The following is an 18,951-nucleotide window of genomic DNA, read 5'->3' as shown; positions in this document are numbered from 1 at the left end:
ATTAAAAGTCTCTTTTATCTGGTGCAAATCAAGCTATTCCTCTTATCTTTTGGACTCCGCTTTCTTTATCCACTTGTAAAATTTCTCTCTCCCTCCCCCCCCATTTTTTGACCTCCCTCCAGGGAACATCATACATAGTCCTGAAGCAATATCACTCCCCCTCTTTCCTTCCTTCCGTCCTGTCCCTCCCGGGTCCCTCCTCACTCCCTCGAAACTGATGGCCTCTTTTTCTTTCTTATTGATACAAATATATGCACTAATGTATAAACACCGTGTGCTAAGTCCATTTTTGTGGTTTTGTGCATATGATTGTGTATATTAATCTGAAAATGAGGATTCTTCGTCTGAGGGAGGGTTTATGAATTTTCTACCAAAGGTCTGTGAACATAAAAATTTTCTGTGCGTTGCACATTTCTGGTGAGAAAAATAATGCTTTTTATTATTTACAAAGACAGAAGTGGGTAAACTTAAAAAAAGAATGGAGAAATACTACTGTAAACTACAATAATAAGTAGCTAAGAGGTTCCGAGGGATTACAATTTAAACCTTTGGGCTGGGGGTGTGGCCCAGTGGTGCCTCATTAGGCTACTTTGTACAAGGACCTTGTTTCTATCCCCAAGACTGCAGTAAATAGGTGGGTGGGTGGGTGGGTTGATAGGTAGGTAGGTAGGTAGATTGATAGATGTTAAGTTATAATGTACTTTAATATGTCTATATTTTTTAGAAAGCAATATCTATTGCAACAGAACAATTAGGCTTTCAACATTGGCTGCCTCAGAAAGAAAAGATCACACAGTTGTACCATCAACTTGAGGTAAGTATAGAATGGCATGTCAGCAGATTCTTTACCTGAGTTTCAGTCAGTAAGGTCAAAGGTGAAAACACAGAACAGTAGAGAAGGAACATTGTACTCTTTGAAGCACAATGGCAAATTAAATGTTTTCCTAGACATTGTATCTCACCTTAATTCGACAGAATGATTTTTTCTTTTATTCATTAATATATACTTGTCAGAGCCCTGCAAATATAGTCTAAAGTAGCCTGTATCCTATTGCCATGCCATCTTTAAACTTCCTGTTCTTCCTGGCTGTGGATATATGCTGTGTATTTTCACAGACACTAGAATGTGTGTGCCCCTGATTCTTTGTGAGAGAATATGTCTCTTTAAATACTTTTAGCTGTTTGGGTTTTGTGTGGATTGCCAAATTTTATACTGTACTCATTTTTCAGTTGGTTGTTTATCTTTTTCTTAGGAAATGATATGCTTCTCGTGTGTTTTACATCATAATTCTTTGATGGCTGTGTATATTATAAGTAAATTCTCCACGTCTCAACTTTTTAGAAGTGTTACTATGTTCAAGTTGCATTGAAGACAATTTTAGTGCAGTAGGTTCTATTCCTTCATGGTTTCAGCATTCTGTGTCTTATTTAAAAACAAAAAAAACTTTTCAACTATCTTTGTAAAGACATTTTCTATGAATTTTTCCCAAAATTTTTAAATATTTTCATTTTCCATTTTTAAGTTGTCTGGAGTTATTTTTAAGGTGTCAGCTAGAGATTTTTTTCTCAAAAAGACAGTTTTCCAGTGTCTTCTTGCTACTTCCATAGCACGTCTGGTTTGCACATCTAGTAAAACTGGTGCATCAGTTTATTGGCTCCTCTTTCTCCATCAGTGTCTATACCACACTGTGGCTTGTGAAGTGAACACTGTCCTGTCTTCCTATCGGCAGAAGAACTAGATTCCTAGATCAGAGACAAAGAGCAATTGGTTACAACGGTACCAGTAGGCGGACTAGCATATTTACACCACTCGCTGCGATGGTAATGGTCAAAGGGACACAAGGATTGGTAACCGACGTACATGGGCAATGTGTGATGAGAACCTTGGGTTTAGTGCACCCAGCCCTGGTATTAATACTGGCATCAAGAATACCCAACTTTTGTTTCTGATGGAGACATTTTAAATATACAGTCTACATATCAAATTTGCGCTTGATGGAGTATAGTTCAGTGTTAGTGTGCATATTTAGCTTGCCTAAGACCCTACAGCCAATCTGAAGCACTCTCACCCCCAAAGTCTGTCTTACACTCTTGAAAACATAAGCTGCCAATGCCTCTGCTCCAACAGCATGTAGGAATGTCAATGCCCCATGATTCCACCCCCCAAGAGCACCCACCTCTCATTTACCTAGTGTCTTAGCTTCCAGTGAATGTTCCCAAGAGAACAATGTTATATTGACCACAGTTACTCTTGCTAATAGGATCTACAACCCAAATGCATTTTCGTTTTACCTCATTGCCTTAGGATTTCTACTGCTGTAGAGAAAGAGACTGTGACCATGGCAACTCTTATAAAGGAAAACATTTAATTGGGGTGGCTCACTCACAGTTCAGAGGTTCAGTCCATTATCATCACGGTGGGACATGGCAGCATGCAGGCAGACATGGTGCTGGAGAAGGAGCTGAGGGGACAAAATGAGCTGTATCTTGAATCTGTAGGCAACAGGAAGTGGTCCGAGCAAAGCTTGATCCTAGATTACCTCAAAGCTCGCCCCCACAGTGACACACTTCCTCCAAAAAGGCCATACCTACTCCAACAAAGTGATACCTACTGGTGGCATTCCCTATGAACTTATAGGGGCCAATTATATTCAAACTCCCACGCTCCACTTCCTAGCCCCAGAAGCTTGTAACAATATCATAATGCAATAGTCTATCACAGTCTCAGTAATGTTTTGATGTCCAAAGTTAAAAGTCACTTCTGACATTCATGCAATCTCTTAAATGTAATTCCCTATAAAATAAAAAAAATAGGTCACATACTTCCAACATATAATAGCACAGTATATACATTACCATTCCAAAACACAGGAAATACTGAACCAAAGCAAGACTGAAAACTATCTGGGTAAACTCTAAACTCTGCATTTCCATGTCTGATGTCAGAATGTTCTTCAGATCTCCAACCCTTTTCAGCTTTGTTGACTGCAACACATTTCTCTCTCTTGGGCTGTTTCCAGTCCCTGTCAGCAGCTCTCGTAGGCAGGTGTCCCATGACTCTGGCATCTCCAGCATCTTGGGGTCTCCAAAAATTAAAGGTATTCTTTTATTAGGATATTGCTTCTCCCTTCAGCCTTAGCTGATACAATAAAGCAGAGAGCCACACTGCCATGGATTGAACAGTCATATGAAGGGAGAGCGGGATGGGTACAAGCAAGACAGGTGCTGGTAGAGAAACTGGAAATAGTTCCTCAGCACACTAATCTGTGAATTTCACTTTAGGTTTGTGTTGGTGTGATGCTCGTGGGCACAACAGGTGGAGGAAAAACTACAGTCAGGAAAATTTTAGAGAAAGCCTTAATAATCCTTCCTATTGCATCTACCTTGTCAATTCAAGACCTTCAGTCTGACTCAAAGGTAAATATCCTACTAAATTAAGCATTTTCCATCTGCATGGCTTATGCCTTATCTATTCCTTCTACATTGGTGTTTTAACTACTTACTTGATTTATTGCTAGAAGTTTTGTAGTAAGAAATCATTGTAGTAAATGAGAATTCTGAATATTAGATAATCAAACTGGTGATAAGGACCGTAAAATAGAAGAATTGACTTGTGTATTTTGTATTTTGCTCTTTTCTGAATTAATCTAAGCCCCAGTTCATTCTTTGAGTATTAATACAGTTATCTTCAAATAAAATTAATTATATCTCTTTTCCAAAATTTATGTGATTTTTCTTTTGTAATTACATTAATTACCCCTCCAAAACTGTGTCAACTATAGTTTTATTCTTTATTTTACCTGAAATGTATTTAATATTTCAATATGATGTTACATTTATCTCTAATAATTTATTCTTTATCACATTTATAAGCTTCTGTTCTCCAAAACTTTGAGTTTTTGATGATTGGAACTAGTTAGGGCACTGGAGAGACAGTTTAGCAGTTAAAGGCACTGGATTTTCTTCCAAAAGACCAGTGCTTCATTCCCAGCGCCCACATAACAGCTCAAAACTTTCTGTAACTTCTGTTCCAGACAAGGCTTCTACAGACACAGCCAAGCACACAGTACTCAGACAAAGCACCTATGCACATAAAATAAGTTTAAATTTAAAAATTAACATAACTGTAGTCTCTATTTTGTCTTTTTACTGGTTGATATAACACACTGTTTCAATAGATATTAGATGTCTGTGAATCCTCATGACTCCTCACTACGGGTCTGGGTTTTGTTTTGGTTTGGTTTGGTTTTGGTTTTGGGAGTTTTTTTGCTTGTTTTTGTAATTTTTTTTATTAGTTCAAATTAGGAACAAGCTTGCTTCACATGTCAATCCCTTCTCCCTCTCCCTCTCCCTCTCCCTCCCCTCCCCCCATCCCATCTCCCCACCCACAACTTACCCCCACACCATCGACCCTCCAATCCCCAGGCAGGGTAGGGCCCTCTACAGGGGCCTCCCCAAAGTCAGCCACATCATCCTCGGCCAGGCCTAGCCCCTCCCCCATGTGTCCAGGCCAAGAGTGCATCCCTTCATGTGGAATGAGCTCTCAAAGTCCCTTCTTACACCAGGGAAAAATACTGATCCACTACCAGGGGCCCCATAGAGTGCAGAGGCCTCCTCATTGACATCCATGTTCAGGGGTCTGGATCAGGCCTGTACTGGCCTCCCAGACAGCAGTCTGGGGTCGATGTGCTCCCCTAGTTCAGGCCAGCTGTTTCTGTGGGTTTCAACAGTCAGTACCAGTACCTTTGATCTTCATTCCTCCCTCTCTGCAACTAAGTTCCAGAGTTGAGTTCAGTGTATATCTGTGGGTGTCTTCCTCAGCTTCCATCAGCCACTGGATGAGGGCTCTAGGATGGCATAAAAAGTAGTCATCAGTCTCACTATAGGGGAAGGGCATTTAGGTTATCCTCTCTACCATTGCCTAGATTGTCAATTTGTGTTATCCTTGTAGATCTCTGGAAATCTCCCTAGTGCCAGATCTCTCCTCGGACCTACAAAATAGCTCCCTCTAATATGGTATCTCTCATCCTGCTCTCCTCTATTCTTTCCTCAACTCAATATTTCTGCTCCTCCATTTCCTCCTCTCCTCTCCTCTTCTCCTCCTCTCATTCTGGCAGCTCCCTCCCCCCTACCCTCATGCTCCCAATAGGCTCAGGAGTTCCTGTGCCTTCCTATTCTCCGGCGTCCATGCATTTTTCCCTTAGAGTCCTTCTTGTTTCCTAGTTTCTTTGGTGAAGAGGATTGTAGGCTGGTAATCCTTTACTCTATGTCTAAAATTCATATATGAGTACATACCATGCTTGTCTTTTTGTGACTAGGTTACCTCACTCAGGATGGTTTCTTCTAGTTCCATCCATTTGCCTGTGAATTTCAAGATTCCATTGCTTTTTTCTGCTGAGTAGTACTCCATTGTATAAATGTACCACATTTTCTCTATCCATTCTTCAGCTGAGGGGCATCTAGGTTGCTTCCAGGTTCTGGCTATTACAAACAATGCTGCTATGAACATGGTTGAACATATGTCCTTGTTGTATGAACGTGCATTATTGGGGTATATGCCCAAGAGAGGAATTGCTGGATCTTGAGGTAGACTGATTCCCATTTTTCTTAGCAACTGCCATACTGATTTCCAAAGTGGTCTTACAAGTTTGCACTCCCACCAGCAATGGAGGAGTGTTCCTTTTTCTCCACATCCTCTCCAGCATAGATTGTCATTGGTGTTTTTTGATTTTAGCCATTCTGGCCAGTATAAGAGGGTATCTCAGAGTTGTTTTGAGTTGCATTTCTCTGATGGCCAAGGATTTTGAGCACTTTCTTAAATGTCTTTCAGCCATTTCAGATTCCTCTGTTGAGAATTCTCTACTTAGTTCTGCACCCCAATTTTTAATTTTATTGTTTGGTGTTTTTGGTGACCAGCTTCTAGAGTTCCTTGTATATTTTGGAAATCAGCCCTCTGTCAGATGTGGGGTTGGTGAAGATCTTTTCCCAGTCTGTGGGCAGTCGTTTTGCCTTACTGACTGTGTCCTTTGCCTTACAGAAGCTTCTCAGTTTCAGGAGGTCCCATTTATTAATTGTAGATCTCAATGTCTGTGCTACTGGTGTAATGTTCAGGAAGCGGTCTCCTGTGCCAATTCGTTCAAGGATATCTCCCACTTTCTCTTCTAGAAGATTCAGTGTGGCTGGATTTATGTTGAGATCTTTGATCAATTTGGACTTAAGTTTTGTGCATGGTGTCAGATAGGGATCTATCTGCAATCTTCTGCATGTCTGAATCCAGTTGTGCCAGCATCATTTGTTGAAGATGCTATCTTTCTTCCATTGACATAGATTTAGCATCTTTATCAAAAATAAGGTGTTCATAGCTGTGTGGGTTAATATCAGGGTTTCAATTCGATTCCATTGGTCTGTCTATTTTTGTGCCAATACCAAGCTGTTTTCAGAACTATGGCTCTATAATAGAGCTTGAAGTAAGGGATGGTGATGCCTCCAGAAGATCCTTTATTGTACAGAGTTGTTTTGGCTATCCTGGGTTTTTTGTTGTTGTTGTTGTTGTTTTTCCATATGAAGTTGAGTATTGTTCCTTCAAGTTCTGTGAAGAACAGTGTTGGGATTTTGATGGGGATTGCGTTGAATCTGTAGATTATACTTTTGGCAAAATTGCCATTTTTACTATGTTGATCCTACCTATCCAAGAGCATGGGAGATCTTTCCATTTTCTGGTCTCTTCTTTAGTTTCTTTCCTTAAAGACTCAAAGTTCTTTTTTTTTTTTTTTTTTTTTTTTTTTTTTTTTTTTTTTGGTTTTTTGAGACAGGGTTTCTCTGTGGCTTTGGAGGCTGTCCTGGAACTAGCTCTTGTAGACCAGAGTTTGAGTCTGGTCTCAAACTCACAGAGATCCGCCTGCCTCTGCCTCCCGAGTGCTGGGATTAAAGGTGTGCGCCACCAATGCCCGGCTAAATAAGCTACAGCTCAAAGTTCTTACTGTACAGGTCTTTCACTTTTTTGGTTAGTTTTACCCCCAAGATATTTTATGTTGCTTGTGGATATTGTGAAGGGTGATGTTTCTCTGATTTCTTTCTCATTGCATTTATCATCTGTGTATAGTAGGGCTACTGGTTTTTTGGAGTTAATTTTGTATCCTGCTACTTTGCTGAAGGTGTTTATCAGCTCTAGGAGTTCCCTGGTAGAGTTTTTCGGGTCACTTATGTAGACTATCATATCATCTGCAAATAGTGAAAGTTTGACCTCTTCCTTTCCAATTTGTATCCCTTTGATCTCCTTTTCTTGTCTTATTGCTCTAGCTAGAACTTCAAGTACAACATAGAAGAGATATGGAGAGAGTGGACAGCCTAGTCTTGTTCCTGATTTTGGAGGAATCACTTTGGGTTTCTCTCCATTTAGTTTGATGTTGGCTGTTGGCTTGGTGCATATTGCTTTTATCGTGTTTAGATATGTTCCTGTTATTTCTGTTCTCTCCAAGATCTTTATCATGAAGAGATGTTGGATTTTGTCAAAGGCTTTTTCAGTATCTAGTGAGATGTTTTTCTTTTTCAGTCTGTTTATATGGTAGATTTAATTGATGGATTTTCATATGTTGAACCATCCTTGCATCCCTGGGATGAAGCCTACTTGATCATAGTGGATGATTTTTCTGATGTGTTCTTGGATTCAATTTGCCAATATTTTGTTTAGTATTTTTGCATTGATGTTCATGAGGGATATTGGTCTGTAGTTCTCTTTTTCAGTTGTATCTTTGTGTGGTTTGGGTATCAAAGCTATTGTAGCCTCATATAAAAATAGTTTGGCAATGTCCCTTCTGCTTCTATTGTGTGGAACAATTTGAGGAGTACTGGTATTAGCTCTTGTTTGAATTTCTGGTAGAATTCTGCAGTGAAGCCATCTGGCCCTGGGCTTTTTTTTTTTTTTTTTTTTGGTTGGCAGGCTTTTGATGACTGCTTCTATTTCATTGGGGGTTATAGGTCGATTTAAACTGCTTATCTGTTCTTTAATTTTGGTAAGTGACATCTATCCAGAAAATTGTCCATTTCCTTTAGATTTTTGAATTTTGTGGAGTACAGGTTTTCAAAGTGACCTGATGATTCTCTGGATTTCCTCAGTGTCCGTTGTTATATCCCCCTTTTCGTTTCTGATTTTGTTAATTAGCATGCTCTCTCTCTGCCTTTTGGTTAGTTTGGGTAGAGGTTCGTCAATCTTGTTGATCTTCTCAACGAACCAACTCTTTGTTTCACTGATTCTTTGTAATATTTTCCTTGTTTCTACTTTATTGATTTCAGCTCTCAGTTTGAATACTTCCTGGCATCTACTCCTCCGTGGTGAGGTTGCTTTTTTTGCCTCTAAAACTTTCAGTTGTTCTGTCAATTCTCTAGTGTGACTTTTCTCCAGTTTCTACATGTCAGCACTTAGTGCTATGAACTTTCCTCTTAGCTTTGCTTTCAGAGTGTCCCACAAGTTTGGGTATGTTGTGTCTACATTCTCATTGAATTCTAGGAACTCTTTAATTTCTTTTTTTATTTCTTCCTCGACCCAGGAATGGTGCAATTGGGTGTTATCCAATTTCCACAAGTTCATAGGTTTTCTACAATTTGTATTGCTGTTGAATTCTAACTTTAAGGCGTGGTTATCTGATAAGATACAGGGGGTTATTTCAATTCTTTTGTATCTGTGGAAGGTTGCTTTGTTGGCAACTTTGTAGTCAGTTTTACAGAAGGTTCCATGTGGCACTGAGAAGACGGTATATTCTTTGTGTTTGGATGGAATGTTGTATAGATATCTGTTAAACCCAGTTGGGTCATAACTTCTGTGAGATCCTTTGTGTCTTTGTTAAGTTTCTATCTGGTGGTCCTGTCTAGTGGTGAAAGCGGGATGTTGAACTATATAAGTCCTGCTATAAGTGTGTGTGGTTTTATGTGTGCTTTGAGCTCTAGTAATGTTGCTTTTACAAATGTGGGTGCCTTCGTACTTGGGGCATAGATGTTCAGGACTGAGACTTCATCTTGATGGACTTTTCCTGTGATGAGTATGAAATGCCCTTCTTCATCTCTTTTGATTGGTTTTAGTTTGAAGTCTAATTTGTTAGAGATTAGGATTGCTACACCAGCTTGTTTCTTGGGCCCATATGATTGGAAATTCTTTTCCCAACCCTTTACTCTGAGGTAACAACTGTCTTTGAAGTTGAGGTGGGTTCCTTGTATTCAGTAGAAGGATAGATTCAGTCTTTATATCCATTCTGTTAGCCTGTATCTTTTAATAGGCAGGCTAAGACCATTGACATTGAGCGATATTAATGGCCATTGATTGTTGGTTCTTGTTTGTTTTGGATTTATTGTTGGTGGTGTCATTGTGTGTGGATTTCACCCTCCTGTTTCTTTTTGTGTTTGGTAAAATTGAATTAACTACACTCAAAAAACATAGGCAATAGATATCTTCGTTGGGTTGGAGTTTTCCTTCCAGAACTTTCTGTAGTGCTGAATTTGTGGATATGTATTGATTAAGTCTGGTTTTGTCATGGAATATCTTGTTTTCTCCATCTGTAGTGATTGCAAGTTTTGTTGAGTACGGTAGTCTGGGTTGACATCCATGCTCCCTTAGTGTTTGTAGGGTATCCACAAACTGGTATCTGAAAGCCAGACCTTCTTTCAAAGTTTCCATTGAGAAGTCAGGTGTGATTCTGATAGGTCTCCCTTTATATGTTACTTGGCCTTTTTCCTTTGATGCTCTTAATACTTTCTCTTTATTCTGTAGGTTTTGTGTTTTGATTATTATGTGTTGAGGGGACTTCTTTTTGTGGTCCTGTCTGTTTGGTGTTCTGTAAGCTTCCTGTACTTTCATAGGCATACCCTTCTGTAGGTTGGGGAAGTTTACTTCTATGATTTTGTTGAATATGTTTTCTGTGCCTTTGATCTGTGTTTCTTCACCTTCTTCTATACCTATTATTCTTAGGTTCGGCCTTTTCACAGTGTCCCATATTTCCTGGGTATTTTGTGTTAGGGACTTGTTGGACTTGTGATTTTCTTTGGTCGATGACTGTATATCCCCTAGCGAGTCTTCCACAACTGAGAAGATTTTCTCTTCCATCTCTTGAATTCTGTTGGTTATACTCTCATCTTTAGTTCCTGATCGTTTATCCAGCCTTTCTATTTCCAGCATCCCCACGTTCTGTCTTTTCTTTATTGTGTCTATTTCAGCTTTCATGTCTTGAACTGTTTTGAGTGCTTCCTTCACTTGTTTGGTTGTTTTTTCTTGGTTTTCTTTAGATTCTTTAAGAGATTTGTTTACTTCTTGAATTTTTTTGGTTTGTCTTTTCCTCCATTTCATGTAATTTTTTGCTTGTTTTTTTCTTCTATTTCTTTAAGGGATTTTCTTGTTTCCTCTTTAAAGGTCTCTATCATCTTCCTAAGATAATTTTTGAGGTCTGTCTCTTCTTCATCCTCTGTGTTGGGTTTTTCAGATCTTGCTGTGAGTGCCAATGGAGTCTCACCCTCTCTCAGGTGGCAGGCAGAGAGCTCAGCCTCTGGCGGCAGCCGGAAGGCAGAGGGCGGTGGGTAGACAAGGGTGGGGTGTTTCTGGACTCAGGGTGGGCTTTCCCAGTCTGGGCAGTTCCACTCTTGCCTGGGTGGGCTCAGGCAGAAGGGAGCAGTGGTTGATGGGGGAGGTTGGGGAGCAGAGCTGCGCCCAGACTCACCTGAGGCTTGGGTGCCCACAGCAGGGCGGAGGGTGGACAGGGATGAGGTGTGTCCAGACTCAGGGTGGGCCTTCCATCTGGGCAGGTCCACTCTTCTTGGGGCGGGGGGGGGGGGGGTAGTTCAGGCAGAATCGAACAGAGGTTGATGGGGGAGGTTGTGGGGGCAGAGCAGTGCCCAGACTCACCTGAGGCTCGGGTGCCCGCCCGCCGCAGTACAGAAGGTGGAGTGTCTAGTTTGTTTTGTTTTTTTCTGTCTTATTTCCCAAAGAAACCAACTTGGATTCCTGTACCCATAATCTCTTAATCTCTTGCCTTATGCTGTGTGAGGCTGTATTTCCCAGCATCATGTCTGTCCCCTTCACTCTTAAATCCAAATGAGATGAAACAGAGAACAGCTCTTCAGGTGGAGCCCAAGCACCCATGGATAAGATCCGAGTAGACTAATGGTACACCCTGCTCCCTGGCTTCACTACACTCTACCCAGTCTCCCAACATACACATCCCAATCAAAGTATGTTTTCTGCAATGGAGTGGAGTAAGATGTCTTTTCTTGAGGAAGCCACTTGTACTATTTAGATTGTTTTAATGGTTTTTATAGTGTGTCTTATTTAAACAAGACAAGTCCATTTTTACTCTTTCTTGTTAACAACTACCTATATGGAGATGTTTTGTTTGATGTAAAGATTTCTTCTAAAACCTGTTAGCAACAACAGTGCAAAAAAATTAAATAATTGTAGTATAACTAAATCCTTTTAAAAACAATCTTGATTTCTCATCCCCTGTCCTCAGATTATAGGAAAAAAAGGAAAAGTAGATGTTTGTGTTTTGAATCCAAAGTGTGTCACTCTTAGTGAACTATACGGACGTCTGAACATTAACACCATGGAATGGAGTGATGGGTTATTAGCAGCAGCAATCCGAAATTATGTGAATGCTAGCACTGCAGACTACTCCAAGAGAGGCAGTACTCTCGGGATATTGTCAAGAATCACAGATTTTTCTAGTGTAAGTTTATTTTGTTGTATTTTGGTTTAGTTTGGTTTATTTGTTTTGGGGGATTGTGTTTTAGGGGTGTCTTTTTGTGTTCTTTGGCTTGTCAAGACAGGGTTACTCTGTAGTTTTTAAATGGTCAGTAAATCATAGAACAAAGTTGAAGGTAATTGTTGAAGGGAATGCAAAAAGAATTAAGCCTAAATAGAGAACAACCTTGTGATCAAGTATCACTAATGTACCTTACAAATTAAAGAATGAGGCTAATTTTGTAAAACATAAAAAAGAGTAAACTATTTGATGCAAAATTTGTTAAACAGTAAATATAAGTAGCAAAAAATGGAAAGTTGTGTTCTCATAACTAAATAAGTGTGAGATTATTGGTAATTTTCAGTAGGTAAACTATAGATTATTGGTAATTTTCAGTAGGTAAACTATATCAGCAAAAGGTGATATTTGAAACCAAAGGGATTAGCAAAGATAGAAAGTAATAGGCTGCATCTGCTCACAAAGTAATCTACAAACAGAATGAGGACAATTTGAGAATATAATTAGACCTCAGTATCTATGAATTTCACCTGCAGATTCACCCAAAAAGACATCCAAATGATTTGGAAATGGAATGGTGTCTGTGTGAAGTGTTCCTCACCATTGTCTCCTAAACAATCTAACAACAGCATACATAGCCTTTAACCTGTATTAGGCTGAGTAACCCCGACATGAAGATGTGTGTAGGTTGTGTGTGTAAATACTGTACCGTTTTATGTAAGGTACCTAAGCCCTCTATTTTTGTGTTTTCTGGGGCTTTCTAGAAACGGTCTCCCCTTTAGATACCAAGGAATGACTGAGCATGTTGAGATTTCTACATTAAATATCCCTTTGATTTAAAAATGGACTCCTAGTCATTTAAAGAGGCAGTTTTATTAAGCTGATGATATTTTTTATATTGGAAATATGATGCTTTCTATATTGAAAGTTATGAGTCATCTGTCTACTATATGAACCACGTATATTGTCTCAAACTCATGAAGTACATTTAGCAATATGTTCTTAATGGAGTCATCTTTTTCAGTTTATCATAAAGGTTTGCTAAATTTTTACCAAATGCCTTTTTTTTTATCTACTGAGGTGATAATACATTTTTGCAATTTGTTTTTTGATAGCATTATGAGTTTGTATGTATGTATGACATGATGATGAGTTTGATTTGCATGTGTTAAGGCATGTTGTATTCTTGGGATATATCCCACTTGATCATAGCTAAATCCTTTATGTGTAATATTGTATTTGAATTGCTGGTGTTTTGCCCAAGAATTTTGCATTTGTTTTGATGAAGGTCATTAGCCCATTGCTTTCTGTTTCATTGTGTTCTTTTCAGTTTGGTGTCATGGAATAAGTCAGAAGAATTCTTTTCTCTTTGATCTTTTTAGCATATCGAGGGAGAATTAGTATTCTTCTTTCTGATCAGTTGTGGAGCTATCTGGTTCTGGACTTTGTTTGAAGAGGAATGTTTTGTTACTGATTCTGTCTCATTACTCTTTACTGGCCTTTCAGAGGTTTTTTTTTAAGATTTTATTTATTTATTATGTATACAACATTCTGCTCCCATGTATATCTGCACACCAGAAGAGGTCATCAGATCTCATTACAGATGGTTGTGAGCCACCATGTGGTTGCTGGGAACCGAACTCAGGACCTCTGGAAGAGCAGTCGGTGCTCTTAACCTCTGAGCCATCTCTCCAGCCCCAGAGTTTTTTGTTTTTTTTTTTTTTTTCCTCCTTGATTCAATCTTGGCGAGATTTTGTCTAGGATTTTGTTCTTTTATGTTATGTTTTCAGGTGTGTTGGCATTTCATTTTAAATTTTTATTAATCCTTACTGCTTCTGTGGCATCTGTTGTAATGTCTCAGTTTTCATCTCTAATTTCATGCAAGTTTTCTCCTTAATGCAGCTCAAGGTTTGTTGTTTTTGCTTATGTCTTCAAAGGGCCAGTTGTCTTATGTGGGGCAGAACTGTAGTTGAATTCAGGGTCCTGTGCATGGGCAACACAACTTCTGCCACTGAGAGCCCCATCTACACCCCTCCCCCTTTTCTGGTGCAGGATCTCCCTAATTATCCTGGCTGACCTCAAACTCGATTGTGTAACCAGGCAGGCCTCTTTCCTAGCATCCTAAGTAGATGGGATGACAAGCCTATATCACCAAGTTCAATCATTCTGTTGTTCTTTGAAGTTAAGTTGCACTAGGCATGGTATGTTGCACACTGTTAATCCCAATGCCTGGGAAGGCAAAGATGGGTAGGTGTCTATGAATTCAAGGTAATGTGATCTAGCATATACTTTGCAACGGTTTTGTTGTTACAGATGTTGCATTGTGGTCATAAACACTATGATAATATTTTGCAATTTTGGGGGACTTGACATATGTTGTGATCTGTCTACTGAGGAGGGTGTTGTTCATGCCGATGTGAAGTGTGAGTCCCTGTAGCTGTTGGGTAGGCTGCTTTATACCACATGTCATAAGGTCCAGTTGGTGAAGTTCATCTGTGCTGTTTCTTTGCTGATTTTGTAGCTGGATGTTCTGACATTGGTGAAAATAGAATGTTAAAGTCCCTTGAATTAATGTACTAGAATCATTCAGCCTTTAAGTCTATTGATATTTGTTCTGTATACCTGATACTCTGACACTGAGTTTCCATAAATTTATGTTGTTTACAGTCACTTGCTAAATGCATCTCCTCTTTGCTTTGTATTTACCATGAGAGTTTCAAAAAACATTTCTAAATTATGAAGCCCATATTAAAATAACTACTTAACATTGATGATAAAGACAGAAAAATGCTAGTACAATGTTTACATCCTAATTACTCATTATATAATTTAGATTTTCCAAGTTGGTGTCTCTGCTACAGCAGATACTGATAACAGTATTTTTATGAAGACAATAGAAAAAGATGTTAAAACTCCAGAAACTCGTGGTAAGTGTTATTATTAAATTCAGCATGTTAATGTAGATAGTAAGTTTTGAGTCAACATGAACTGCATTCATGTCTATATTTTTTACTAGTAATATTTTTATTCTTGTGCAATTTACTTCTTCCTCGTGTGTTTGCTTAAAATTTCTAATCTCATAACAGCTTTGCAGTAGTTACGTATCCTATTATGATATAGAACTAGTAGAGGTTAAGTAGCCTTTCAGCTTATGAATAGTTAGGACTGAAATGACATTGATGGCAGAAATAGTGGCATGAGAAGCAGCAGTGGCAGCTCACAGTCTCCCAGCAGCATTGTGATGCCATCTGTGCATTGCCAGCTTGAATCACACAATGCCAGCAGATCCATCGCTAATGCGCAGAGTGGGCGCATAATCCAGCCCCTGCTCTGTAGGAGCTGCCTCTCTACTGGAAGAGCCTGGGCCTCCTTTTCCTACCCCAGACTGAGCCTCACAATGGCTCATCCGCCAGCAGTATGTTTGTGGTCCACTTTTCCTGCTGCATCTGCTTTCCTGGGAATTGGGATGGCATTTTGAGGAAAGTACAATGATTGGGTGCAGTAAGTTTTTCTTAGGAGGTTTTAAGACAATGGCAAGGCAAGCCATTTCAAGCAGAAAGAGCCCATCTCCTTATCAGTGGCTGTCTGGATCCTACATGGTGCTCTTTGGTTCATCAAGGACACCTGAATGTCTTCTGGGTGCTTAACTGTTTTCTGTCTGCATGACAACCTCCCTTACCCTGGCTGAGAGGTACTCTAAAATCATTGACATGCCTGTCAGTATAGCATGCAGTGCTGTCTTCTGGATGTTTGCATCTTCTTCCCCCCAAGTTTATACATTAAAATCCTAATCCTCAAGCTAATGAGTTTAGAAGGTAGGGCCTTGGGAAATGCAAATGGTCTTGAGGGATGTGCCCTTGCGTGTGGGTTTGGTGTCTTATACAAGATGTGCTCTGACCCTCCTGATGGAGTTAGTGTCCTTGTAAAAGAGACTCAAGGGGGACGAATCTTCCTGTCACGTGACCATACAGCAAGAGGGAGGTTCCCTCTTTGAACCAAGAAGCTTACCAGATGATCTTCCAGCACCTAGATCTCATCCCTCAGCCTTCAGTGCTGTGACGAGCACATGTGTACTGTTTATACACTGCCCAGTCAGGGACATTGTGTTACAGCAGCCCAGAGAGACTATGATGGCATGGAAAGGGGGTGTTACAGCAGCCCAGGGAAATTATGATTGCATGGGAAGGGGTGTTACATCACCCCAAGGAGACTATGATAGTGTGGGAAAGGGAGGAATTGGGTTCTAAGTGTGACAGTTTAAGCTGTCTACTTGATTCTTTGATATTGCCTAGCAACAGCATACCCAAAACCTATTCTTGAGTGGAAGATGCAAATTCACAAATCATATTATTATGACAAATTATAGAACTATGTGTCTTTCTCCTATCCAAATTTTGAGGGTTAATTATACATTTCAATAATCTAAGAATGTCCAGAAAATGCTTAAAGCAATTTCATACATATAGTGTATTTACTGACGTTAATGAATACTGGAGAGTATACATAAATAAAGCATATTGTATAAGCATGTGTCCCATTCATGACAGCCAAGCATGCCCAACATATGCACAAGTGTCACCTAAGCACTCCCTCCAGTGTTTCCAGGGACAATCGATATTTGCAGCTTAGAAAAGATTTTCTAGATGTCAGGAGTGGGGTTGGGGGTGAGGGGAGCTCAGTAAATAAAGTACTTGGCACACATGCATGGCACTGGAGTTCAGATCCCCAGAATCCAAGCAGAAACAGGTATGTATGCATCTGTAATCCCAATATTCAGGAGGCAGAGATCGGAGACCAGGAGAAAGAAGTGGCCAGCTAGACCAGCCAAAATTACCAGTGAAAGAGCATGGCTCCATGAGCAAAAGGGGAGAAGGGCAGAGGAAGGCCTCTGACAGCACATGTGTGCACACATGTATACACACCCTCACACGTGTGCCCATTGCACACGCGTGCACGCGCGCACACACACACACACACACACACACACACACACACACACACAGGAAGCTGTTTTCTAATATGATAGAAAGTTTTCGAGACTGTAACAAGAGAAATCAGAGATTAGTCTCAGCTGCACTGGAAATGTTTCTCTTTGCAGATTTCGATTGGCAGTGGATTGTATTAGACGGCCCAGTTGATACCTTATGGATAGAAAATCTCAACACTGTGCTCGATGAAAACAGAACGCTGTGCCTGGCAAACAGCGAAAGGATCACCCTAACGAGCAAGATCAGGGTGATTTTTGAGGTGGACTCTCTCGCCAACGCCACCCCCTCTGTCATCACCCGCTGTGCAGTGGTGTACATGGCAAGTTTTCAGAGCCCGGTCCTGGTAAAGGCGTGTTGTTCAGGGTGACAGCCCATTGTCTCAGTTGTGCCTTCTAGTCCCTGATGAGTAAACTCAGTAGCTCAGAAACTTGGTTTTCCCCCCAAAGTCTCATAATCCAGAAGTAGTAACTGCCATTAACATTACCCTGGGGAGTTAGAACACCAGTAGTGCAGACAAGGTAGGCCATTGATACCAATTCTTTTACTAGCAAAGGAAAGATTGCCCTGAAGCCATCCTTACTGTACAACTCTCAGAACTTGGGAAAACATTACCAAGACAGTGATCTGGAACTAGTAAACATAATCCCCAAAATTCCATACATGAAACTCACTAGCAGCTGTGATTGGCCATCTAATCTACATGATTTGGGGTTTGGATTAGAATGAGGACTGGGGCTGCCTAGGCTGACTGGTTCCTTGAAGCTTGCCCACCCCAGCAGGCCTCCCGTTTCAGATTCCCGTCTCTTGTCTTCTTTTCAAACCATGGTTAAAACAGCAAGATTGCTCCAGAGAATTGTGATTCCTTTAGTTGTGGTTTTTTTTTCTTTGCTGTTGTTGCTGCTGCTGCTGCTGTTTTAGCTTTAAATAAATCTGAATCTAGCCATGGTGTGGGGGATAATGAAGTGAAAGTTAAAAAAAAAAAAAGACTGCCATATATTTGTGTTTTCATGAGGTTTTCTCTTGCTTTTTAGGATCCTGTTGATCTGGGATGGGAGCCATACATTAAGTCATGGCTTGTGAAAACTTCAAAAACTATAAGTCAGCGAGGAATGGAGTGTCTTGGATTAATGATTAAAAAAAGTGTTAAAGAAGGGCTAGATTTCCTGAAGAGGCACAGAAAGTTTTTACCATATCCCATACAAGATTTGACAGTCATCATGACTCTCTGCAGGATTCTAGACGCTTTATTTGAATTCATGCAAATAAAGAGAGGAACCGCAAAAAGTGAGTTTTCCCTGAGTCATACTGACGAAATTATGTCTCCACTCTTCAGTGGCAGCTTGTCACTTCCTAGTAGGTTTTATGAAAGAAAAGTGAAAGCGAGAAGAGTGTAGATTGAGTTAACAGCCAACATGTACATAGAACAAGCTAAAAACCCTTTAACAGAGACGCGCATCCACAGGGGTAAACCAATAACATACGTGTTGAGGTTCATTTTAAAAAAGAATATAGAGAGCTTTAGAAGATCTTGATTACTCAAGAATGTTGTGTTTTAAGGATGTGTTTTAAGTTGAAGGCACACTTAACACCCCTTAGCTATCACTGTGGTTTCATTGTGCCTCCCCCGAAAGGCTCACCTGTTGGGAGTTTTTGTTACAAGCTAGCTGAAGAAACTTGGTCGCTAGGTAGCAGAATCACATCCTGGCTCCTTCCTCGCTCGCTGGCTCGCTGGATCTCTCTTCTTGCTGTTCACAATGAGGTGAACAACCAGACATTTCCCAGACATCCCACCTCCACGATGGTCTGCTCCACCAAGGCCCAGAATCACCTCAGCTAGCGACTATGGACTGAGATGGCTGAAACGGCAAGCCTTATGAATCCATCCTCATTAATACCATTCATTCCCGGCATTTTGTCATGGAGATGGGAAAAATGACTAATAGAAAAGTGGTGCCAGGAGTGAGGGCTCATTACTGTCACTAACCCTGCCTATATGATCCTTAAGCCTGTAGAACTGGTTTCCAGAATGTGAAAATATTCGGAGATACTGGACTGCAGAAGCCCTAAAATGTAAGCAGAACTTAGTGACTCAGGTGGGAGCTAAGACCAGAATGCCAGCAAGGATGTGGACAGGGAAGGCCAGGCCATGCAGTTCCAAGTCTAAATGAGACCTCAATTGAGAACTAGACTTGAGGCCGTCCACCCAGGTTACATTCAAAGAATGT

The 18,951-nt window shown here is 40.3% G+C and overlaps 1 protein-coding gene across 1 annotated transcript in view; it reads left to right on the top strand.

Moving 5' to 3' along the window:
• Positions 1-18,951, top strand: part of Dnah14 (dynein axonemal heavy chain 14) — a 197,374-nt gene that overhangs the window by 74,832 nt on the left and 103,591 nt on the right. The window contains 6 exon segments of the mRNA XM_035445296.1: positions 725-814; positions 3,283-3,417; positions 11,490-11,705; positions 14,572-14,665; positions 16,837-17,045; positions 17,758-18,025. Of these exon segments, the coding sequence (XP_035301187.1) occupies positions 725-814; positions 3,283-3,417; positions 11,490-11,705; positions 14,572-14,665; positions 16,837-17,045; positions 17,758-18,025 (1,012 nt within the window).

This window comes from Cricetulus griseus, chromosome 5, assembly GCF_003668045.3.
Source record: "Cricetulus griseus strain 17A/GY chromosome 5, alternate assembly CriGri-PICRH-1.0, whole genome shotgun sequence".
Taxonomy (NCBI): Eukaryota; Metazoa; Chordata; class Mammalia; order Rodentia; family Cricetidae; genus Cricetulus; species Cricetulus griseus.
The sequence above is the reverse complement of the archived record's forward strand: the minus strand, read 5'-3'. Positions and strand labels throughout refer to the sequence as shown.